Here is a 25,444-nt window from a genome sequence, read left to right on the forward strand (position 1 = left end):
CATATGTATAAACATAGTCTTTTGATTTGTGAATCAGGTAGCAGCACTACTGACATTCTGAATGAATACATAACTCTTTTTTTTTTTTACAACTTTTTTTCTTGCTTTATTTTTAATCCTAGAAATAAAATCTAAAGTCTAATGCCTCCCGTCATGCTCTGTGAGTCAGCAGAAATAAACCTGCAGTTTACTTGCTTGCAGGGTGAGTCAGCAAGACAATCCTGCCACCCTGTGCCAGGCAGGATGTAGACAGTGAAGCGGTTTTTCCTGTTGTCTTTGGCCCCTGGCAGCCCTCACAAAAAGAATTTTGATCAGCAGTATCCCAAAAGCAAAGTGTGACCAGACTAATTAAAAATTTACCTTCAGGGCCTCAAAGGAAAAAAAAAGGTACAATTATGTAACTCATACTCATCTGATTAACTAGTATCAGTTAACAGTGAAATTAAGGTAGTTGCCATTTTGCCAGTCCAGTTTCAGGTAGCTGTGAAAAAAGGCAGAAGTTCAAGTGTGCAGAGGAAAAGTAGGCCACACGTATTCTGACTCAAAATTTCAGACCTCAAATCTCTTGTGCTTGCAAGCATACAGCCACATAAGGACATTATTTGCAAAGAGGTATTGGTGCAAGGACACAATGGTGGAATCACATTTTTATGGCTAGGGTTCAAATATAGCTCTGAATGTTTCCTTTGCTCTGCTTCCAGAAGATAACAAGACACGTAACTTTAAAGACAAAATGCTGATAAGATTGATAGCAGTTCTGGTATAAAATGTACTATTACAGAAGTAAATATCCTTGATGTTTTAGTAAAACAATGCTGTTTATCTTGTCAACAAGAAGTAAAATGACTCGCATGATAGCCCTGACACATGGCTTGCAAACTGGGTGAATCCTTAACAAGGATAGTCCATGACAATTTATCACAGGTGGCTTCAGTGACCTAGTAAGCTCCTTCAGTTATTAAAATTAGGTCTGATTTTTTTAACCCCTTCATTAAAACATAAACACAGGCATTTCCGAACACAATTTATGTGCATATAAGACTCAGTTGTTTATGAAAGAGTTTGTACAAAATACCAAGTGAGAAAAATAATCCAAAATTATCTAACAAGATCAGATATAAGAGACGCAATAGCAGAATTCATTTAAACTTGAAAAATGAAAGCTAAAACAATAGAGGAAATAAAATCCAAACCAGTGAATTTGAGAAGTGAGAGAAACTTGGAAGGCATTCCTGGCGAAACAAGCAGAAAGGGAGTAATAGCCACAAATATGCAATGAATTTCATAACGAGATATGACAGTAAAAAGTCATGGTCAGAATTCCAGAGAATTGTTTAATGAGAAGCTCCCTAAAATAGGGGCATCTTGTTGCCAGACACTTGCCATATATATTGCAAATATGAATCTGGATTTGCTCTTTAAAAGAGAAAAAGAAAAAATAAATAACTGTGTGACCCAGCTAAATTATAGCTACAGAACTATCGGTGTTGTTACAAACCGAAAGAACTTGACTGTGCCTGTAAAAACTTTGCTACTTCCAAAATGCCACTGCTGTGCAGGTGCTCTTTGGGGCTGAAGGCGAGAGGCTAACACACAACCCCAAAAGTGCAAGAGAGGCTCTTTGGCAGAGTAGTGCAGTCCAGAGTTAAGGGATCGTTGCCGGTGCAGTGAAGAGGGAAGTTTTAAATACGAGCATGTAGGACCAAAAGGACTTGCTCAGCATCAGTGTTGCTTGCTTAACTATCTTTTTTTTAAAAAAAAAAATTTATCAAAAGCACATCACTGTGAGAAAGGAAAACAGCAAATGTGAGGACACATACATATGTGTCTGTATCTGTTTCCTGATTTATATATATACATGAATACAAAATGGCAAGCAAAAAATATATTTTTAAGTGACAGCAAATTGCTCATTTACTTAAAAGTGTAATATACTCAAACAGATGCTGTAGTTGCTTTAGTAAATAAATTCAGTATTCTTTTATTTCACAGCTATGTTTTTCAAATATCATAGTTAGGACCAGCTGTATTGATTAGGGTCATTACTCAGAGTTCCAGCGACAGTCTGTGCAATCAACATAAATTGGTGATTAACAGGATCATTTATTTGGAAGCATCTGGAATGTGAAACCATGGGGATAGTCAAAAGATGTGCAAGTGCAGACTGTATTTTGCCTTTTATTGTTTCCATGAATATTATTTTCCTATAAATACTTTTTTCCATCTCCTTTCAAACCCTAATTTTTGATGATTGTGTGCACTGTGCATGTGTAGGGGTAGCTTTGAAGGATGATAATTTAATGGTGGGTTTCTCAGTGGGGAGAAAATTAAAATGTAGAGCCTTTTGTCTGTGTGGTGAGTTGCTAAATCACTTCCCACAGTATGACACAGCTTGCGGCATTATACATGACATAAAAAACTCTTCATTAACATGTGTCGTTACTGTGTCCCACTGTGAAAAATGTGTTATATTAGTTGGTCTGCTCATAAGTAAACCTTGTTGTAGGAGAGGATTTTGTACTCCTGTGAATAAGAATAAAATATTGAAATGTATTTTATATTGTTTTATTGTGACACAAAATACAAGGAAGTAGTGTGGAAGATCTCTCTGCCCTTAATGTCTAACACAGTATTTGTTGTCTCTTCTCCACTGTCTGTGTAAATATCTGTTCAACCTTTCTAAACAAAAAGCCTGGAAAAGGAGTATATACTACATATCAGAAAAGGAAAGAAACACAGTTGACTTTGACAGGGAACTTACTGTTTTTTATTAATTCTGCACACCTTCAGCCAAAGTCCACCTTGCCTAGGAGTAGGTCAGAAGCTTCCATACGAGTACTCTGTCATCTGCCTCCATGACAAAAAAGCCTCCAGGGTGTGCAAAGTCAGGGTGACATACGGTGTGTCGGGACCTTACTCTGCCTAAGGCTGTTAGACATACTGCCAACTGTTTCAGTGCCAGCTGCAGTGTGCTGGCTGTGCAGGTACAGGAAAACACCTCACCTGGTGGGCTTTTCTTCTAAAGAGATGGCCGTCAGAGCTCAGGCACAGGAGGTGCTGGGGAGGGGGGTACAGAGTATAATACTAACTTAGAGCACAGTCTTTTTTTTTACTTTTTTTTTTTAATGTAGTAAGTGCGTAATTGGGCTTCTGCTACACTGGTATTGGAAAGTAGTTTCAAGGTGTATTTGACAGCTGGGAAGAAAGCAGGATGCAGATATTGTGTCAAAGATGCAAAAATTAAGGACATCTGCAACCTGATTAATACAAATTAAGTATGCCCTGCAGGCTTCTGGTCCTTCAATGTAACTCCAAGTAAAGGGACATATGTAAGAATTACAGTTTGAACATGAATGTCTTTTGCCCACAATATATTCATTTGATACGTATACCACTATCCAGTGGATTTGTATTTTAGTGTCAGAAAATAATCTTCTGACAACAGACACTTGGTACTTTTATTTGAAACAACACTATACAGAAAAGGCATCAAAGCTAATTAATGGACTATTAAGAAAATTATGTGTATATTACATTAAACATGTAATGTAATTCAATAAAATACTCAGCAGAGGATTCTGGATAGGAAGGTACTTCCATGTGCAAGGTAAGAACAGATAGAAATGGTTGATTAGAAAGAATAAAAATTCTGATTGATGAATCTCTGTGATGCATACCTCCCATCTTAGGTACCACACAGAATTACATAGTTATCAATGCCATGTCAGTTCTTATTGCATTGTGTTAAATGCAGACCCAGAGTGAACATTATTGAGCAAGCATATACTTCCTCACTACAATTATGGTAACTGATTATCACTAAGATACTTACATAAGAATAAATGTCATAAACACACAGACAATATCAGCTCTTACATCTTTAGCTGTTCTCTCCTTTTTCTTTTTTTTCTTTTGAGTAACTAAACTTTTTGTGAAATGATATGTCATATTTCCTTGCATAATGTCATAAAAATGTATATATTAAAGATTAGCTCAGTTTTACCCTCCAAAAGAACTGGATTCATCTTTATAACCTGTCAAAACTGAAATGTGGCGTGTGGTTTTCTAAAATGAAGTTATGGCCTCAGAAACTTGTAGTGGAGTCTTCTGTTAAGGCAGCTTTTGTATTTTGTTCACTGGCAAAGCTAAATTTATTTTCCTTAAAGTAGACACAATTCCTACCAGAATGATGAAAACCTGTGATGCTCTGGGTAATGTGCATTTTGACTAGCCTTCTGGCTGAAAACGAACCAGAAATTTGTTAGTGTCACACCTGTCATGCAGCTTCTGCATCATCAATTTATCTTCCTCCAAGGGAAGGTTAAACGTGTAGCCTTTCATTGTACAGTGTGCACTCTTTGGCTCTGCACAAGGAAGATAAAGCCTGTCAGAAGGATGTGGTGACTCATTGGTATTCTTCTGATTTCTTCAGTATCAGCTTATTTCACAATCATAAGGCATTTTTCAATTCATTTGCGCTTCAATACAGACAGAAAACATAATATTGTATAAACAATACCTGACACATCAAATACAGTCAGTCCTGGCCAATATTCATACATCCCCGTCTGTTGCAAGAGTAACAGGGTTGGTATATCCCCATTTTTGCTATTGCATCCACTTCTCCCCAGATCCTTTTCCCTTGCTGCTTTGTGATACTGAGAATGGAAGAAATTTATTTTGTTCATTTTTTCCCCTTTTTTGGCCCTCTCCATCCATGTTCAATACTTCTGTATTGCTGGGACATCTTAGCCTATTCTCTATCTCATGTTAATAAGCACTTGCAGTCAGCAGGTGCTGGTACCATTACTGAAAATAAGCATCACAAATTCAGTGTACGTCAGCTATTCTGAATAGAAGTGGAGATGCTAGGACGTCCACTAGATTTAAATCCTTGATGAGAAGGATCGAGGTGCAATTTCCCCATTCTTGTCACAGGTTCATCTACCTCAGCTTTCTATTTTGATAATTATTTCCTTTGTTGATTGCTTTTCTTGGTTTTCACTAACTGATTCAATAATTATAAAGGGGTTAATGAATGCAAGAGGTAAAAGAATTTGTACTAGCCATAATCATTTAGCTTTTATGGCCCTCAGCTGGAGCATGCCAGCATGATGAAATGAGTAGCAATAGTTTGAGTTTAAAAGTTGCAAATATCCAGATCTTCCTCATCAGTAAGGGAGGAAAGATCCTGAGCTGTTTCTCAAAGCTAGTTCTCTTTCTTGGGGCTGTGTATGCCCCCAGCTGCTCATCAGTTCAGCTAAAATCTGGCACATGTTAGGATATTCTTTTTATTAGTACTGACGTTATTACTAATTATTTCTAGTATATTCCTACTATACCAGTAACCACAGCTACAAAAAGTCTAGTATTCAAGTATTGCAGGGCTCTTCTGTCTTGTTTTTGCTTGGAGTGCTTCAAATTTTTAACCTTGGCACTGTCTTCAAAATCCCAAGCAGAAAGTTGAGTTGGAGTTTTTGGTTGGTAGGTTTATACATTTTGGATGGCTCATCTCCCACTAACAGTGGATTATTTACGGGAGAACAGATGGAAAGCCTGAGGCCACCTCTCTCCCTGCCCTCCCTGCGGCAGGGTCTGAGCACCAAGTGCAGAGCAGCTGGTACAGAGCCAGCTTCCAAATGGCCATCAAGACTGAGCATTGCAATCATTTAACGTGCTGTACAGGATAATCCTATATAGGCCCCATCTCCACCATATCCTCAAGATGAGTGGTGTAGAGAGAGGAGATGGGAGAACTCCAAGATACAGGGGCATTCCTAAGGCACATAACCTATCAGGATTGCTGGGAATAATAAGGGTTTGGGAGATGTAAAGGAGGGCGTGGGGAAAGGAATGGAGCATATGGTACACACTGAAGTATAGAAGACAGTTGGTAGTGTGAGGGAGACCTCAGACTTACCCTGTGGAAAAGATGGCTTGAATGGGGAGAGTGCTAGAGCTCCTCACAGACAAGGAGGGTGGGAAAGGACTCCTGACAGGATCCTGTCACCTGAAAAGATGGGAATGGCAGAGCTTCCCCTCACCATCCCAGCCTGTGTCAAGGGTTGGAGAGGGCTGTGCCATACCTTCCCACATCATAGGATGGAAACTGGGGGCAAGGGGGAAAGATACCCTCCATTGCCTCAATTACAGAAGGAAAATGATGTCTCCTGAAAATGCTGGAAAGCAAGCCTTCCTGCTCAGAGGTAGCCAGGCATTTGGCATGCTCACTTGCAAATAAAGGGAGGAAGTTCAACTGGGGGCACTGAGTGCTTTTGGACACACCTCCAAACTCATAGCTGCTTCTTTGACAGTCCCTCTCACCAAACACTTAAATAAACTGAGAAAGTTTTAGAATAGATAACCTGGACTCCACCCCAGATCCTGTCACTACACTGCAACCCCTGATAGTTCAGCTAACGGGCTTTGGAGGCACCATGCTATAGACAGAGACGGGAGAATTTTAAGGATCAATCAGTGAACTCAACATAACAGTAACTTCAAAAAATAAAAAGGTTTTGGTAGAGGTTTTGTTAATTTGGTTTTGGGTTGGATTTTTTTTGCTTTGGTTTTTCTTCATTTGTTTTCCTGGCAAGATGATGCACTCCAGTTAATTGCATACTCCTTTCTGAAACCAGAACATCAGAAGTACAACATGTTCCCTGAACTTGCTGGAATAAACATTATACATGGCCCCCTCTGAATCATTTTCATTAGGGTGCTTCTCTGCTGTCTGTGCATGTGACTTACTGCATAATTCATCTAAAAAGCCCACAGAAACCAGCCCCTCTAGGGATGGCAGGCATCCTTGGTGGCCTCTAGGTCCAAACAATGGTGCGTAGATTGTGTCTGTCTCTAAAAGTTCATATTCCCATATTTACTATATGGGCATACCTTTATTGAATATAATTGTTTGCTGTTCTTGCTGTCTGGGGGTCAGAATATACTAGAGGCTATTCCAGGTTAGATTAATGTTTGTTCTGGACATACACAAGCTAGTTAGTAAAAAGTGATCCTCTGGACATATGTTCAGAGTGAACCCTAAGGTATGCCAATCAGTGGGTGCAACCTGAAATGTACTGAGTACAACAAGCAGCAGTTTTGGCTTCTGTAGCAGTTTCTCCAGGGTACAATGCAGTGTTACCCAGGTATAGCCAAGTTAAGTCTGAACTCTTAGGGGAAAATATACCACACTGGATCTGACAGCTCGAGAGAGGCGAGGCTGCTGCTGCCCCATGCCCCAGGTCCAACCACTAGTGAGGCTAAAGATGTATTCCCAGCAGGCATGTGCACACCACACACACATGTACAACATGTATATATGCATATATATGTGGCCAGCCACGCAGATCACAGACAGACACACAGAGCACTCCCACAAACACAAATAGCACCAACAGCCTCATCCTGCTCCCCTGCCTGGCAGAGCAGCATGGAGGTCCACTAGTGAGAATATATACCTGTGTAGACATATATACAGTGTGGGTCGCTCCATCAGCTGGGCTCATACACTCAGTCTGCCCAGTAGCTGCCCCTGGATCCCAGCCTCCCCAGTTGTTGGCACCTGGACATACAAGCCTGCAGTGTTGACCAGTGGTGATGGGTTTCACGCCTGGACAGTGGGGCAGAGGGTCTCCTGGGGCAGCCCTGGGAGGCACCTGGATGTGGTGTCCCCTCTTTTGAGTCCTTAATTTGAGTTGTCACCTGCCTTTTTGCCCCTGTGCTCCTCTGGGCTTGTGGATGGAGGCTTTTGACAGGCTGATGGCTTCTGTGATAGGCCTGGAAGCAGCCAGGGCCAGGATATTATTTGGGCTCTCCCACCTGCCGTCATCTTTCTGTGCTCCTTTGTGGATGTGCAGATGAACTTTTATCACATAATTTAATGTGAACAAGCTAGTTTGCAGAACAGTAACATCACAGCAGTGCTCCCATATTGCTCCGTGCTAGCTACCTTGGCTTCCAGCATCTCAGCTACCTCAGCCAGCTGGGGCTGCATATTTCCGAACCCCACTCCATCATACTGTGCAATACTCCTTGTAAGCTGCCCACATGAGCTCACACAGACACCCCACCATTGCCGCCTCGACAATTATTTGAAGCTCTTGCACGTTCAGAGGTGCAGGGTCACACTGCTGCACGAAGGTTAGTCTCTGCTTCTTTGAAAGTTTTGTTCTTTCATGGTTGGTTTTAGTCTTCCTGCTAGAACTAGAGTTCTTTATTAAACTGATTCTTTTATAGCCTCAAGCAGAGTTTTATCTGAGAATAGAAGTAGCCCTTTAAGCCTATACCTGATCTTTTCCCAAAAGATAATATGCTGCAACATAGACCTTTTACCTGCTGCTTCCTCTCTGTCATGAAGGTGCATTTCACTATGCTTGCTTATAACCAGAACTGACATTTAATTTTTTTGGCAGACTTGGAAGGGAGTAGTGCATGATAATAGTGTATGTGGTCTTTATAATGGTGTTTTCACCATTTTAAGCATTGTAATATTCACTTTGAAACCTGTGTGCTCATGAGAGGTGAGGTAACAGTGGATAGCTTTGCCTAGGCAACACTAGTTTTATTCTCTCCTTCAGTAAATGACAGTGTTAGAAGTAGCAGCAATACAAAAATCTCATTACATTGTATTGAACTAAAAAGCAGTATTTTCAGAAGACTGTTTTGTGAACTAACAAGTATTACAAGGCATTTCCTAGGAGCAGAACTAGGTAGCACAGTAATCCTGAAGCAGTGTGCATATGGACATATGCCAGTGTGAACTGTTTAACTTTGCCTTTCCTTTAGGGTTCATTTCAAACGAAGTAGGATTTTTGTGTTCAAAACACAAAACTGTGTTTTGAACAATTTTTTCACATAGTATTTCATTCCATCAAACAAAGGAAAAAAGCCTCCATATTATCTTTTACAGTTTCCTGTCATAATAGTCCAAAACTCTTTTGGAGATTTATTGATTTAACTTTACAGTACTTTGAACCAGTAGTGGAAAATACAGCACTGTTTTAAGATGAGCAAATAGCATTGCTTTAGTTAGCATTCAGCAAGTGCTCTTTTCTGACAGGAATATGGCAGAATTGCAGCACAGGGAGAACAAGTCTTGCGTTGATCATTGAAAGTAATGGATCATTGAACTCCTGCATTAATCTGCCCCTCTGGTGTCTATACATTATAAAAATTCAAGCATGTTGCAGATTGCCTGTCTACCATACAACTAGAATGTGAAAGATTTACAGGGTAAATTAGTATTGACATACACCAGGTCACTGAGACTGAAGAAGAATTGCTGTATTCAGCTTACTGCAAACATCAGCTTTGCCTTTTCATGTCTTCAATCTTCCTGAGGCTAAAGTTCTTTACAAGGACAATGGTTTGTGTTTTGGATTAATCAGAAGCCTCAGTCATTTGAAAGGTCATGTATGCAAGGAACAGCAAAATCTCTTTTTTAAATTATCTGTGTATTGGCTTTTGTGGAGAATTGTGGGAATCAAAATCTATAGAAGCCATTAGTGGAAATGTATGTCTAAAAGAAAACATAACAGTGATAAGCCTATTATATTCTTTGAATCCAAGCTCCTACTGATGTGGGGTTGTGTAGGGATACATTTAACTGATTTTCACAGTCAGTCAGTTGTATTTTTGCACTACAGAGTCTTCGGCAAAACATAAGCCTTTGGAATTGTTATCAAGGACAGGAAGTCTTCTCTTGTTGCTTAAAAAATTCTTTATAACTAGAAGATGAGACATAAGCAAACCAGATAAAAAAGTCTAAGAATACAATAAGTCACTTTGGTAATGAGAAACATTTGAATGCACAGGTTCCTAGTTCATAGAATGAAAAATCACATCTGGCTGCAGTAAATCAAGGGGGTTGCAGTCTTAAGCAAAGAAACTTCTGCAAAGCTCTGGAGCGAAAGTCTGCAAAACAAGGCTGAATGAATTGTCTTTACACTGGTGTGACGATATTTCTCTACGTTGTATTTCTTCATTCATCAGTTTCTTATATTTCACCTTTGCAGAATACATGAGTAATTCCTTCTGTAAAGCTTAATATTTTTACGGTATATTTTGCTTTTGAAATGTCTTCAAATCCCTGCTGACATAAGGGGAACAAATTGACCCCCAACTCATAACTGTTCAAAGCTAAGCTCTTTCATAGTCCTTAATGGACTAACATCCTCTGACGTTTGAGCTGCTAGTATTTGCAAAGTTGCTATGGTGACAAATGTAGTTCTGGTTAAAAAAAAAAAAAATCTATTTTGCTTAACCACAAATTCCAGAAGAACTCAGCATGGTTCCAAAAGAACATTTCGGCCAAAATGAATGCACGGTGCCCTTTTTTCTGAGCAGTTGTATCTCTAGTAAAGTGTAAGTGTACAGGGAAGTCTGACCTCTGGTTTGGTCACAGTACCTTATGATCGCCTGCTCAAATTATGATAAAACAGATTTAAAATAGCACAGTGTCCATTTCTTGAAGGAAAGATCAGGGCAGGCCCAAGGGAACAATCTGTAGCACAAAATGCCTGGGGCTTGCTTCAGCTTCTTTTTGGTCATTCTGATGAAGTAAAACAACCCTAAAGGTATTGGGATCCTTCCCCTTAAATTCCTCTGCCCAGCACTGCACACGCATCACACATGGCTTAAAGGTGCTTTGACTCATGCTGGGGGGGGTCTGGGGCTGTAGGCAATGGCAGTGGACCCTGGATTACAAAGACAGCTGTAGCAGTTTTTGCCCGTGTCCATCCCTCTGGCCTTGCAATCGGCAAAGCCAGCTGGGGAGATTTGATCCATTTTCTTTCTTTCATTAAAAATGGTTGTTGGACTACATCATGATCTTTTTTTGTGCATGAAACATTTTGCAGACAGGGATCTGAATATGTAGAGATAATGGCTGTGTTATGAGAAGGGGTCACCAGTGAACTTAGCACCCACACAGACCAGCTTCCAAAACACTTAGGAGACAGATTTTTGCAGCTATTTCATCTTTTCTCACAGACACCCAGGGCCCTCATACACAGCAGAATTCCCTTCCAGGGTTCCCTCTCCTAAATGTGTAGTTAAGCAGGTTAGTTTCTATTCCAGTGCTGTTTTCCTAAGCACCCTGTATTGTCCAAGGAGAGAGAGAGAGAGAGATGCTCTACATCTTTTTCTCTCTCCATTGATCATTTGAGGACAGAAGAGATATTGATATCCTACCAAGCACTTGACTCAGAGCCTAAAGCCAGACATAGTCACAAGTCCAAGGCAAAGGGTAAGTGCTTAGAGTAAGCTTGCCGCACTCTGTGTTACGTTCAAGGGCAGGTACTGCTCTCAGTTAGAAGGTGGTAGTCAGCAATATCACTCCTGGCTGAGCCTGGAGCCAGGACGTGGAGCTTTCCTTCCTACAAAGCAGGTCTGAGTATCAGCAGAATGGCGGCAGTCAGCAACTGAGAGGTGCTGCAAGTGTGCTCCTAAATTGCCCATTAGCTGCCTTGCGTTCAAATTGCAGAAGAGAGCTGTGTAGCATAAGCTGTTTCACCACCAGTACTCGAGGTCCCATGGTGTTTCAAGGCCTCAGATACTCCAGTTCAGCTGTAGTCATGGGTAGGGCTTGTATAATTTAAATGGAAGGCAAATCAAAATTCAAACTCAGCCCCTGTCCATGGCTTAATGCACAAGGTAAACGTTGCTGTCATCCTGGTAGGTCAAAGACCTATAGTAGAATGTGCTGGAGAGAAACAACAGAAGGAAGACAGAATGGCTTTGAAGTTTTGCTGATAAATTTAGATCCTGATTTTAAAAGGAGAAAGATAAGAAATTAAGAAGCTATTGATTTTGTTTCAAAACTCTGGTTTTAGATGCCAAGGTTTGCATCAAAATGTGAAAATACTTTTTTTAATTATGTGGGAGAAAGTGTCACCACTTCTTTCTAAAAATATAGAAGAATGTTGATGGCAGGAGAAAATATTGAAAAACTGTCTTGTTTTAACAAGCAAAAGTAAAACCTGTGTTGATATTATTCCTGTAATAATAATTCCTGACAGATAATCCTTAGTTTATTTGAAATCCGGAATTAAACAGAATCATGTTACCCTAGATGTCAAACTCAGTGTGGTCTTTTTTGCCTTGTTACAATTCTGTTTGAAATTGATTTAAGGGGAATTTGCTTTGCTTTGACTTTTCTCTCTCTGTGTCTCTCTTTTAAGGTCAACTCAAATCAAAACATACTCTTGGGATAATGCCCAGGTTATTTTGGTCGGTAACAAATGTGACATGGAGGATGAACGGGTAATCTTCACTGAGAGAGGCAAACATTTAGCAGAGCAACTTGGTAAGAAAAGAAATGACAAAAGCTTTATGATTGCTTGTGAGAATGCACAAAGTAATGTCATTAATTGCTACAGAACTTGTAATGAAATGTTTGTGATACATTCACTGTAAAGGAACAGTCATACACCACCTCCCTTTTGTTTCTGCAGGCTGACGTCTGAACTGTCCTTGTTGATATCACTAATACTGTAACAGCATTAGAATGGACATGTGTCCAGGGATGACCTTATGCAGAGCTGTGACATGTCTGTCATCTGAAAAGTGTCCACAAGACCAGTGCTGGCTCAGAGGCTGGCTTAGACTAAAGACATATCCGATAAAACGTTTCTTATGCTGCTCCTTAGATAAGATAAATGTTCCTTATGCTGCTCCTTAGATAAACGTTCCTTATGCTGCTCCTTTGTGATAAGCAGCAAGATTAGGTGTGTGTCTGTATATATACAATATGTTTAGATAGTTATAGTTATAGGCAGATATGTCCTAGCCATGGAAAAATTAAAAAAAAAAAAACACCAACAAACCAACAAAAAAAGCAAGGAGAGGAGAGATTAAAGAAACAGCTTACTCAAAATATGAACTAGACCTTTTTGCATGTTGAGAACATTTGGGTTATGATTTCCAATACCAATAATCCAAAACAGAAAGACGCCAATATCCAACTCCCACTGCTAACAGTTCACCTACTGCACATTTACACAGGTGTAAATAACGTGAACCTCTGTTTCATGAAGTCTTCCTCTATGAGGCAAATGTCCATACAGAAAATTACGGAGCTGTGAACATCTCTGTTCTTTCTGTTTCTGCCCAGCAGTGATATCCTTTCATACCATGAAATGTTTTTGAGGTGACATTGGCCAAACTGTAACAGAAAAGCTCCAGAGCATCATCATAGTACTACTACCCAGCCTCATTTTTTCCTTCAAATTTGCTGATCTCTGGAGATCATGCTCAGCAGGTGTGCAAAACAAACCCTGGCATCATTGGAGGTCAATTTCTATGCTGTACTGGGCATGAGTTTGTTATTATTTTTAAAACTGACTGTGGTAAAGGCTCAGTCTGGTGAACATGGTGTAACTAAGATCTCCTTGTCACTATTTCTATATAGGTGTTTAGGGGAAAGGGTGTTATAAGAGTAACTGCATGGGAAACAGAGAGAGATGGTGGCATTTCACAGTATACCGCCTATGCTGGATCTAATCCCATGCTGGTGGTTCTTAACGTAGTATATTCATAGCTCGCTGACCTTATTTTTTTAAATAATTTTTCTAGTTGTACAATTGCTTGTCCTGGTAAATAATTTCATCAGAATAACATATCTTCCTATCACATCTGCCTAAATAAGCATTACATATGTGTAAAAGCACACCTCAAAAGTATACATTAAAAATGACCATAAATTAGTCCTTGAAAGGTGAGAGAAAAGATTTAACAGCAGGTTATGTCCAGAAAAATTGCCAACATTTGTGAAGAACTGAGTATCTAAAACTGTTTGCAATAAAAACAAAATGGTTATCATTGCACCTGCTTTAACAGAGGATATTCTTCTTTGCAGAAATACCTGTCACATTATATATATTTCTGTAATCTGTTATTCCTTTTGTAAGCATTTCTAATATATATTGACTTTAATAGGAGCTAGGAAAGTGTCTTCAGTGGAGAAAGAGATCCAAAAAATGTAACTGTATACTTTTAGACCAGGCACTAAAATGTCTGGCAATAAACATAAATTTGCAATGTGGCGTTTGAAGATTTTTTTTTTAAGTCACATAACTAATCTGAATTTCTATTCCTCAAACTACTTTCCTATAGAAAGATTAATGCAGTGAGTTGACAAGGAATCCCCAAGGTCATGAATTTAGCAAGATGAGAAGGAACTTTGCATGTTGTACAGTCAAGAATCCTCAGCTGTAATAATCAATGCTTGCAAAAAAAAAAGAGTAATGAGATAGATATCAAAACTCATGTTTCAGGCTTTAAAGCAACCTCTAACTCCTGGGATTTAGAATTCAATCTTTATGGAAGCAGATTATCCTCTATTTCCATCTTTATCTACTCTGGGGTTTTTCTCTCTCAGATATACATCCTGTGGCTATCTCAAGGGCAGATTATTGTATTGAATAAATTGTGGCTCTGATCCAGTATGTCATTTACTGTACTCAGACTGCGCACACAAATGTTTATATGTTTCCTGTACCGCTGCAATCATTTCTTAAATCTGCTCAGAGATTGTGGGAGATGGTGTCGGGAAAAGCAGAAGAATGAGTTTCCCTGAATTGCAGTAAGTGCTCTGGCCATGTTGGCCAGTTTGAAGGGCACGTGTTGTGTCAAACACTTGGAACTGTCTTTTCTTTCTCTGCCAGTGAGTTGATAACGTCTCTTGTGGGCAAGTTTTAAAAATAACGATATAGATTTTTGTGTCCAGCAAGACATTTTAAGACTGTGGGCCCTTTGAATCCCATGGTCTACAACATTGATTGTAGCCACAATTACAAGCAAGCACAATGCATGAGTGCTGTACAAAGAACACATTGTGAAACACTCTGTTCTCAAGTGTGGTTTTATTTTCTGCCCTGGTTTACTTGAATTCACTGAGAAAATTAATACATGTACATTTTGGGCTGGATTTTCAAAAGGTCAACAAGAGCACTGGGCATTTAACCCTCCAGGAAACATGGTGTCCTGTTGAGAACAGCGTTATTGGAAAATTGTGCCTCTTCTGTAGCTTTGAAAAGTGTGGCCTTCAATTTTATCGACAAGGTGTAATCAATCATTTCTGTAAATCTCAGTGCTGGCTTATTTCTCAAGTGTAACCCAAACAAGTGGTTTAGGTCAACCAGCAATAAGCCTCGTTACCTGCAAAGGTCTGGCTAAACTAGTCAAGTATCCTGTGGTAGCTCCAAGTACCTCTCTCATAACACTAACAGAAGTTCACAAAAGAGAGAAGGAATGGTTAAGAAAACCAGATCTGACCTTGAAGGGAAATTAACAGAATGGTTATGAAGACAGAATTTGTCTAGTTTCCATTTTAGATTTTTTTTAAAGTTTGTTGTTAATGACATAGGGCACGACACTGGCAATACTACCACAGATCATAGCTGCAAGCAGCATACTACCTTACCTATGGTAATGGCCAGAAGTAGGTGCCTTGTGAAAGGTATAAAAGGCCAAACAGACAGTGATACTTTCCCAGACTGTAGCAAGTTATATTTGTGGGTCTCATGAACCAAAGGCAGTATCTTTATATTCAATAGTCCTTTCATGATTTTTTTCCATGGACTTGTCCAATGATGCTTTTGAAACCATATAAAATCTTACCATCCACAACATCCTTTAAATATGTGCAGTTTATCTGAGTTATCTGCTTCTGCTTTGAATTGGCCACTTGCTAGTTTTATCTGATGTTTGTTCACTGTTATTATTCTGAGAAACAGTGAACGATTGTTTGCTGTTACCTGCTCTGTTACACCGTTGGTTTCAGAGACCTCTATCATACCCCTCCTTTTTCTCCAGGCTGAAATTCCCAGACTATTTCATCATTCCAGACACAGAGACCATCTCGCACCCTAGCCATTCCTTTTCACCCTATTCAGTACTTTTTGTAAGTGGTACGGCCTTTTTTCAGAATTTAGTTCATGTTTAACATAATAGCATCATTAAAAGAGTAATGTTAGAATGAGTTGAAAACAGACAGGATCAACTAAATTCAGTTGAGTCATGTAACTTTACCTCACAGAGATATCGTACCAAGAAAATATAGAAACATGACAAACCAGCCAGTAGAGAGACCTAATTAATGTAATGTTAATATCAACACAGGAATCACAGCAAACACATTTAAATATGTTTATTCACTAATCACTACCAAAAAAAGGGTGTGGAACATAATGCTTATGCTATTTTGTCTCATCATTAATGTTTGCTCTGAGCACTGCATGCATTGGCTATTGACTGAAACCCCAATATAGTCAGCATTTACATGCTTTAAAGCATTTTAGTAAAAAAGGCTTGTAACATCGTGCAAGCAAAATGCACGCACACTTGCCAGCTGCATTACTCACACAGGTTTTCTGACATATTCATCTCATGCATCTCAGCTGAGCTCAAAGCTTCATACGTTCATAAAAGTTTGGTGTCACTTGTCAGAAAAGAAATAAGAATGAGTCACAGATAGCATGAATTTCTTGGTTCCTTTTATTCATGGTCTGTATGATATATTGTGATCTACATTCTGGCAAATGATTAGCAGGCAGAGGTGTGCACAGAGCTTTGAATAGACTCTGAGTAACTGCGCACACAAATGGACAGTTGCATATGTAGTTTGACATACAGTTTCTCCATTTATTTATGACATTTTGCTATGCATGCAAATTAGGTACATAATTTTATATGTGTTCTTTGGTTGCTCTTGTGCTTCTGTACTACTATTTGCTGTGTGTGTGCTACAAATTATTTCAACGCTCACTAGTTTTTAATTGCAAGTACTGCCATTATGGAGTATATTATATCTTTAAGACCAGGGTCCCTAAGGTTGCTGCAAAAGTACAATCCTGCCATAGGTCCAAACCATGCCTGTTGTGCTCATGTTGCACCAGGTACTAGGGGGGTACTGCAAGATCTACCCCAGATGTCTGGCCACCTTTTCTGCAAGGTCCTTTTGTCCTGTCCCACCTTTTTGGCTCAGGTTGGTTAAGGCTCTGGGAAACGGAGCTGTTGTATCATAGAAATGTTGGCTGGAAGGGACCTCTGGTGATCATCTAGTGTGATGTCTCGCTAAAATCTACCTCTGGCTCTATGTTCTGTCAGCATTTTTCAGGGCAGTGCCCTTCCCATCAGATTTTCTGTGGCTCCACGTTTCTTACACTCTGCCACCCGGGGTCACCCGTAGCTGGGAGCACCCAGCACGTCTGAGCATGCCTTAGGGTGCACTCACTTGCTTTCTAAATGTATCCTGGCACACTGTCTCTCCCAGCGGCCACCAACCAATGTCAGAAAACAAAATGAAACTGGTCCTTTCTGGGTGAGCTCTCGTATTCCGTTCTGCAAGGGCCAGCAGAAACCAGCCCTCACGGTGCATTCAGGGCACCTGCAAAGGGCTCTGAATGCTACGTGTCCCAGCGTCAGCAGTGCCTGGGGCTTCAGTGCACCTCCACTTCAGCTTGTCACTCAGGGAGGTACTCATTTTACCCCTCAGATTTAAACACATACCTTATTTTGCATATTTTGGGGTGTTTTCCCCCTCTCTATCCTTTTTCTTCTCCTCTCTTTTGAGCCATTTCTTCGTCTTTATGCTCAGCTTTTTCTTTCTTTCCTTCTCTTGATTCCCAGTGCTTTGAAAATAAATTCCACCAAAAACAAGAAGAAAATTTCTCACTTCAAACCAAAATCAGCCTGCCTTGCCTATTTTGTTTTCATTTTGTTCTTGGCTCAGGCATGTATGTCCATAATGGTCATGCTGGGGAGATAACAGAGACCCGATTCAGGGGTGATTTGATTTCTTCAAATTAAACTCATTTAGCACCCCAGCAAGCCTGAAAGTGGAGCGTTTGTCAGTGTCGTGGGCTTATACAGGTGCAATTCGGCATCCAGCACTTCTGTGTGATCTGACCAAGCCTGCAAGACCAGGCCTGCTGCTGAATGGGGCAGGAACATCACTGGTTTCTGAATCCTGCCAGGGCTGGGGCACAAGACAGCAGCTCCTCAGCGTTAGGACTGGAGTGAACCTTCACTTGCCTTGGGGTATGAGCCCTGGGGGTAATGCGTACATTAGGCATCCGTGGGTACGCTGTGGGTATTAGGCATCTGTGAGTTTAGGCAGCAACTGAAGAGGCATTTTTAGGGCTGTAATTCTGGCATCTAAATCGGGAATCAAGTGGGACTTGGCACCTCAGCACACAGCTTGCTAGAACAGCAAGTTCTGTTTTGCCTCCGTGGCTGGCTGGAGGCCGTGGTGCAGAAGGCAGGGTCACCAGCAGCTTTGAAAGCACGGACATATGGCTGCGTCTAACTTTGCATTAAAAATGAAAATAATTGGGTTGTGCAGGAACATGCCTGTTCATAGTTCCACCCTTCACTGTTTTTTAGCTCTTTTTAAAGGGCAAATGTTAGTGCCAGAGGAAGGAGGCAGCCTGACAGCACTGACAAACAACAGAGTCTTCTGTTTAGTTACAACACACTCAGGGTATTGGCAGAGCAATTAAAGGCTTCTGTCCCCAGGATGATTTTTTACAGGGGGGAAATGCCAACCTGCCATTGCTTTAACGCACTTGGAGCTGTGTTACAGGGAAGTTACTTAATGACAATGGGAAGCAAGGGATTGTGTTTGCTCAACAAATGCCTCATGTAAACAAACAAAAAAAATTTCTTTGCCAGGAATCTAATTTATTGCCTAAATGCACTCATTTAAAAGGTATCTGGAAGCCACAATCAAAATCAGTACAACTGGAATTTATATAGAAACCTTCTGTTCTGAAAGAATGGAAAAGAAGGTGATTGCTAGAGCGTTACCAGTAACTGCTCCTCAAGTCTGTGTATTCTGTTGCAGCTGAGAGTCCCCCTTTAGCTTTTTTTTTAACAAATTTGGCCACCCTAAAGGTTGGGTAAATATCTTAGCATTTCTGTTATTAGGCTTTACACTAGCTCTATCCAGAATGGTGCTAAAGCACTGCTCTTCACTGAGGTAATATTAGCAAAGTCCTATTTTGGGGCTTAATGTTGTTTTAATACTTTTCTTAACATAGTCCAGCCCTTGGGCTTGTTTGGGCAGCAGAGGTCCTATGCAACTGGTCTACAAAGGAGAGCACAGTGTAACCAGATGTGCTACCATAGCTGCAGGTGTAGGAGATACTTTGAAGAACAGCAACGGTCACCAGCTACTTTTATCCCAGTTTCCAGGAGAGACGACCTTTGCAATCATGCCACGTGTGTCTGTCTCTCTTTGAGAGGGGGGTAGAGGTCTCAAAGATATTAACAGTTCTGAGGAAGTGGTCGTCTGAGCAGAGGAGAAAGGTCTTGCAGTTGCCTTGACTGACAGCCTGCAATGTGAAAGCAAACCTTATTAGATACTACTCACAGCAGGCAAGAAGATAAGTGCCTGCCAGTGCCCCCTCAGAACTGCCCACAGGATGCAAATCCAAGAGAATAAGGCATCGTTAGCTCCTCTCCTTTATATACTATGACATTGTACACCGCTGTGTTACAAAGGGAGCAGCTTCCTGCAGCCATTTCTTGCTCTGACGTTGCAGTCTCCTACTACTCCTGAAAATCCTGGACTGAACAGAGCACTGACAAGAGCAGCACTAAGGATCACAGTTCAAGCTTGTCTTCAAAGAAGGATAGTTATTGTGGGAACACACCCTTGAGGCCATCTGTTAAACATAACATCAGGGGTGATAAAAAAAATTGTTTTGGTTGTGGACAAACACTCCGAAACCAAGAAGGTCTTCCTGATCAGCTGGTGAAACATTAACGTAGCTCTTGTCTGTATTGTCTGTGGAATTGTGCTTAAAATTTGCTAGCTAGTGTGTCCTCTTGATGTCACATTTTCTCAAGAAGATGAGAAGGTGCAGAATGTTCTTCCCTTTGCATATGGCTCTCCTTTCTGGTTTTTTTTCTTCCTTATTTTTTGAAAGCAGGCATAAACAACTATTAATGAGCATTGATGAAAGAGCCTCTGCAGAGCCAGGACAAGTGTGAGGCAGAGAGGGAACAAAGTCAGTAATTCAGGCTGTTTATGTGTTTCAGGGCGGCTATCTGAACTGCTCTGTGTGCATTATAGCTCCCCAGGTGAACAACAGCACCATGCCAGTGTCCTGGCTGTAGTGCTCTGGGGGGGCTGCTGAGAGCTTGCCAGCTTTCTTTGAGTCAACACGATTGGGAAGAAGGTAGATAAGGGAAAGAGACATAGTGTCAGGAGACAGCAAAGGGAAAACTAAATTAAACACAGAAGAGGCATTTAAATTAGAACATCCTGATACATGTTCCACACATATTGTTCCTATGTCCCAGGCAGCACTCTGATATTTGATTTTCTGAGCTTCATCTCTGTTCTGCCTTACCTACCCACTTGCCTCTTGGGCTTTGCCATATCTTTGCAGTAATCTGTTCTGCCCAGTCTCAGCCACATTGGCAGTACAGATCATCATGAGTGGTGGGAATATGGTGTTCTTTGAGCTCTGCTGCCCTGAGCATCATCAGAGAGTTGCCTCACTTCAGGCCTATACTCACATGGAAAATCTTTTCTCTCCATTAATAACGAGCAGCGGAAAAAAAAAATGAAGAAAGTATTAAAAGGCATAGATCTGAGGCCCTCATACATGGGTATTTTAGAAGCTTAGGGTGTCTAAGCACTATTAGTAAAATAATTGCAAGATGAATCAGGAGGAGAGAAGAGGTCACGGGGAAAAAGGTCTGCAAAATATTCCATAATAAAATGGAAAACAACCAGAATTCAGGTATTTATTCCAGGCACACTCTGCTAGGAAAAATGCTCCGTACCTCTTTGAAACTGTCCCACAGAGTTTCTGTTAAACAAAAAAAAGAAACACCACTCTAATTTATTGGAATTTTTTGCATAAGGTAATACTCACGTGGGGAATTGAATCCCCTGCACAGGACAGTCAGTTGCTGCCTGGATGGCAACAGGACGCTCTGTTGCAAGGGTCTTTGCAATGGTGTCTTCAGCTGCATCAGAGACTCTCTCAACTCTTGTTCTGCTGAATTCTTGTAATCCAGCTGGTCCTATATGCCCACTACATACCATGATCCTTTGGCAGTGATTACTTTAAACTGCAAAAAGCATCTCTTAACTGTCTTAACTGGCTTCAAAAGACTGTTCTGTGTGACCATTTCTGCATCTGCAAGAACAGTTTCCACAGACCATCTACAAGTGTCTTACCTATGTGCAGCTGAATCCATTCTACAGCAGGAACTGCCTGGGGGGAGCCCACCAGCATGCCCTGTTCTCTTCTTGGGATGTTTATCAGCTCATTTAAGCATATAAATAGTTCCTATCAGATGGCCTATGCACAGCAGGGGCTGCTAGGGGAAATCTCCAGGACTGTCCAAAATTCCCACCTGTACAGTTCTTGTAAAGAATAAAGCAAATACTTTGTTGTGGAGGCAGCTGGGACTTCAGTCACTTTCTCACAGGTCAGTGCATTGTCTCATCTATGCAGGGTCTAGCTGGGGAGGTCCTGGATCACTCAGGCAATTAATGACTAAGTTGATGGGATGTGTATACAGGCATAGTCTGATACCCAGCTACACCACTTACTGTGATTGCAATTTCCTTCTTCTATCACAATCGTAACTGAAATTCCATAGATTTCACCACAGCTGTAGTGTCTATTTTTATTTTATTTGAATAAATATGTTTGTGCTTGAACACTCTGTAAGCCTCTATTTTACTTGGAGGATGGGTGCCTCTAAGTTTTTCATGGTGTTCTTATTCAGAATGTCCATTTGGATGAGAGGAAATGGCCTCAAGTTGCACCAGGGGAGGTTTAGACTGGATATTAGGAAATCTTACTTCACTGAAAGGGTTGTCAAGCATTGGACCAGGCTGCCCAGGGAAGTGGTTGAGTCGCCATCCCTGGAGGTATTTAAAGGACGTTTGGATGAGGTGCTTAGGGACATGGTGTAGTGGTGGACTTGGCAGTGTTAGGTTTACAGTTGGACTTAATGATCTTAAAGGTCTTCTCCAACCTATATGATTCTGTGATTCTGTGACCCTCACCATGGTAGTGGGCCTTGGTCCTGTTCATGTTACAGTATGTCCTGACATGGGTCTCCTCTCTTCTTTGTGACTCCTTTTCCTTTCACTTTCTGCTTTTCTATGTCCAGATCTCTTACCTACCTGTCATATCTGCCATTTCATGATCATCTCGTGTGCCAGTTATTCTGTCTTCTTATGTGTAAAAACTGCTCCCCTCATAAATGTCCTTAAGATTAATTCTTCTTCCTGTCATCTTCTCCAAGGTTTTGGTGTGCCATTTCTCATGCATCCTCTCATTGTCCCTCAACCCTTCTGCCCTCTGGTCCTGCTTGCTCCTTTTTGGAACTGCTGCTTTCCTCCTGCTTCCTGTGGAGCAGACACTAACAGTTGTGGAAGGATCTGACTGTGTTCCTGTGCTAGAGTTGCAGCCGGGTTTCAATACAGAACACTGAAAATGTGAAGGATCTTCCTTCCCCCAAGCAGTCCCCCAGCTATCTGAACAGTCTTCTCCTGAATGGAGCTCTGCAGGAGGGCTGAAGCCACCAGCAAGTGAGGCTACACTGGCTTTCCCCATTTTCTTTCTAGTTTAGAACAAAGGAGATGTGTCAGCCAAGCTAAACTAAACCAACGCCATGTACATTCAGACCGCCTCCCAGTATATGATTTCTGTAGATGGTCTTTTATTATGCACAGTTTTCCTGCTTTCCAGAAAAGTGTGGAAAGGAAAAGTTTTCATGGCAATGTATACTCATACCTTTCAGGTTATCTTTACACTTCTTGCTTATATTAATAGAAGTTGTATGACCAAATCCCTGTAAAATATTTATACCTCTTATTATCTAATCTACCTGTGAACACTAACTTTGGCCTGTGCTCCTATGCATTTAAACTAACTAACTAACATTTAAACTAACTTTGCTCCTATGCATTTAAACAGTTCAGCACTTTGTGACATTTCAGCACAAGGCATCATATGTAAATTAAAAATACAAAGAAAATTCAGAACAGAGACTTAAGTTTTTGCATTGGTTACTAGTGCATGCTGGGATATCATGCCAAGCTAAATATAATTATCTGCCTTAATTCTAGGCTAGTACTCAAACATGCAAAAGGCTACATGGTAAGCAGCTACACGACTGAATGTGCATAGTATATCCTCTTTAGATGGCATATTGAATACATAGTACTAATGTATCAAAGTAGTTGCATTTAAATTTCAAGTGGCCTTTCGAAAGAGAAGATTAGCCCATTCTCTAGAAAATACACACAACATTTAAAAAAAAAAATCACAACACAAAGAGCTGTTTTCTGCCCTTCTGCCAAGAGTTTCAAGTGATTGACATTTTCTTACTGGGATTTTTCTCATGATTAAACATGGTGGTAGTTGCACATTCTTATTCAGGTTTAAGCAGAAAGAATCAAAATAGTTGTGCAAAGGCTAAGCCGCTTCTGTAAAATTACCAGTGGATTAGACATTTTGTAAACTGTTTTAATATTGAACCCTTAGGTGGTGGAAAGCCAGAAGTAGGACAAAGGTTTAAATTACCAGGGAACCCTCAGGTGAGCAATGTGGTAACTGTGGGAAAAGGTGGAGCATGAAGGAGAAGGCTGAGAAAACAAACAAATTAAAAAAGACAAATGTTTTGCAAAGGAAGCAAGAGCATGGGAAGACCCAGCGCTGGCAGAAGCCTGCTGTATTGCAGGCTGACCAGCAAGCTGGAAACCTGGCCCAGATGAAGGAGGCAGACATGGGAGATGAGACATGGGACAAACGGGGGCAGGGGAGAGAGCTTAGGAAAGCTGGCTCTGCACCATAAAGGCTTCCCGTGTCCCTTCTGGGTTAAGGATAGCTCTGATTTTTGCCTTTGGGATAGTCATTGGGAATGGATAGATAAAAAGTCCTTCCATATAAATTAATTAAGGAAGTTTTCTTCCTTATGTGCATTTCTGTATTTTTTTATTAGTTTGGTTTGTGGGGTTGGGAGTCGCTTTGGTCCCACGGATTCACCTCTAACTTAAACAGATATCAAATTGCAGAAATCTTTCCTTCTCTTGCTTGGTTCTTTACATGGTTATTTCCAAACACAGTTGTCTGGTTTGGCACCAGGTTAATGACACAATGGAAGCAGCTGTTTCCAGCTGAATAATGCTCAGAGGAACATAATACTTAGAGGTGGAGCAGTAGATTATTCCTTCCCAATGGCTGGATGTATAGGGCATTTCTAAATTAATAATACTCTCAAACTGGTGTCAATTTTTAGATTAAACTGTTTTAAAGTAGCATTTGTCTAAGGGAATGTATTTGGGCCAGTCCTGATTTTATCTGGCTTGGTATAAAGCAAATAGCACTAGTGTACTTACTCTGATTGTGTTACAATTTTAACTGCTCTTCCAATATCATTCTTTTATATGTGTGCTCTCACGTGTTTGCTTTCTGAGTGTCCCTCCACTCTTCCTTACCCAGAGAAGTTTCTATATTTATTGGAGATACTGGAATATGCATCGAACATAAATGTGTTGTTTATTTTCCTAGGATTTGAATTTTTTGAAACAAGTGCCAAGGACAACATTAATGTCAAGCAGACGTTTGAGCGACTCGTGGATATCATCTGTGACAAAATGTCGGAAAGTCTGGAGACGGATCCCACCATTGCTGCCAGCAAGCAGAACACACGGCTAAAGGACACCCCACCTCCACAGCAGCCCAACTGCAGCTGTTAATGAAGCTATCAGCAAAGGCAGCTCCAGTGTGTTCTGTTGCCAACAGAGTATTTATGAATGGTCTATATGCCTTTATTTATACTGTCTTATTAATTTATTCGGGAGAAAAGTCTTTTATTTTACATCAGCAGCTGGTCGAGTATGCATATGGAGATGGAGAGGTTATTAGTTTGAAACGATCCATTTTTTAGCATCTGGCTTTTGCATGCAGGAGGGCTATTAGTTTCTCTTTTCTTTTTACTGTTTTACATTACACTTACTTCAGCTGGTGCCATGTCCTCAGACCACATTTGCCTAGAATTGAGTCTTGCTTCATCAGTTTCAAATTATATAGTTGAATCCCTAGGGTAGTGGCCAAGGTGTTTTAGAATAAGCTTCCTGATGCCACTTACATTTTCTCCTGACTGAAAATCAATTTAGAAATATTCCTCTAGTAAGCCAATCCCTCATTATGTCCAGATCATTTGTATAAGGGACACTTCCTGAAGTGTATTGCCTTGGCAAATTTACACTCGCTATGTTATATGTCATGGCTGATTGGAAATTGCAGAAGTTAGAAAGAAGTTAGTTCCTGGACCCAAAACCACCAGATTTCCCTGTGAGTTTCCAACTGGATGTGGGTATTCAGTGCAGACCCTCAGAGATATTAAGTACCTCATCCTGTTTGGATAGCTAGTATGTTTACTTTTCCATGGGAGCTGCATG

At 40.6% G+C, this 25,444-nt stretch overlaps 1 protein-coding gene across 1 annotated transcript in view; it reads left to right on the forward strand.

The window, feature by feature from the left end:
- RAB3C (RAB3C, member RAS oncogene family) overlaps positions 1-24,890 on the forward strand; it is a 131,949-nt gene extending 107,059 nt beyond the window's left edge. The window contains exons 4-5 of the mRNA XM_075526920.1: positions 12,183-12,307; positions 24,552-24,890. Of these exons, the coding sequence (XP_075383035.1) occupies positions 12,183-12,307; positions 24,552-24,739 (313 nt within the window). The 3' untranslated portion in view covers positions 24,740-24,890. The remainder of the gene's footprint in view (positions 1-12,182; positions 12,308-24,551) is intronic.
- The last annotated feature ends 554 nt before the right edge of the window (positions 24,891-25,444 follow it).

The sequence above is a fragment of the Mycteria americana genome, chromosome Z (genome assembly GCF_035582795.1).
Source record: "Mycteria americana isolate JAX WOST 10 ecotype Jacksonville Zoo and Gardens chromosome Z, USCA_MyAme_1.0, whole genome shotgun sequence".
NCBI lineage: Eukaryota > Metazoa > Chordata > Aves > Ciconiiformes > Ciconiidae > Mycteria > Mycteria americana.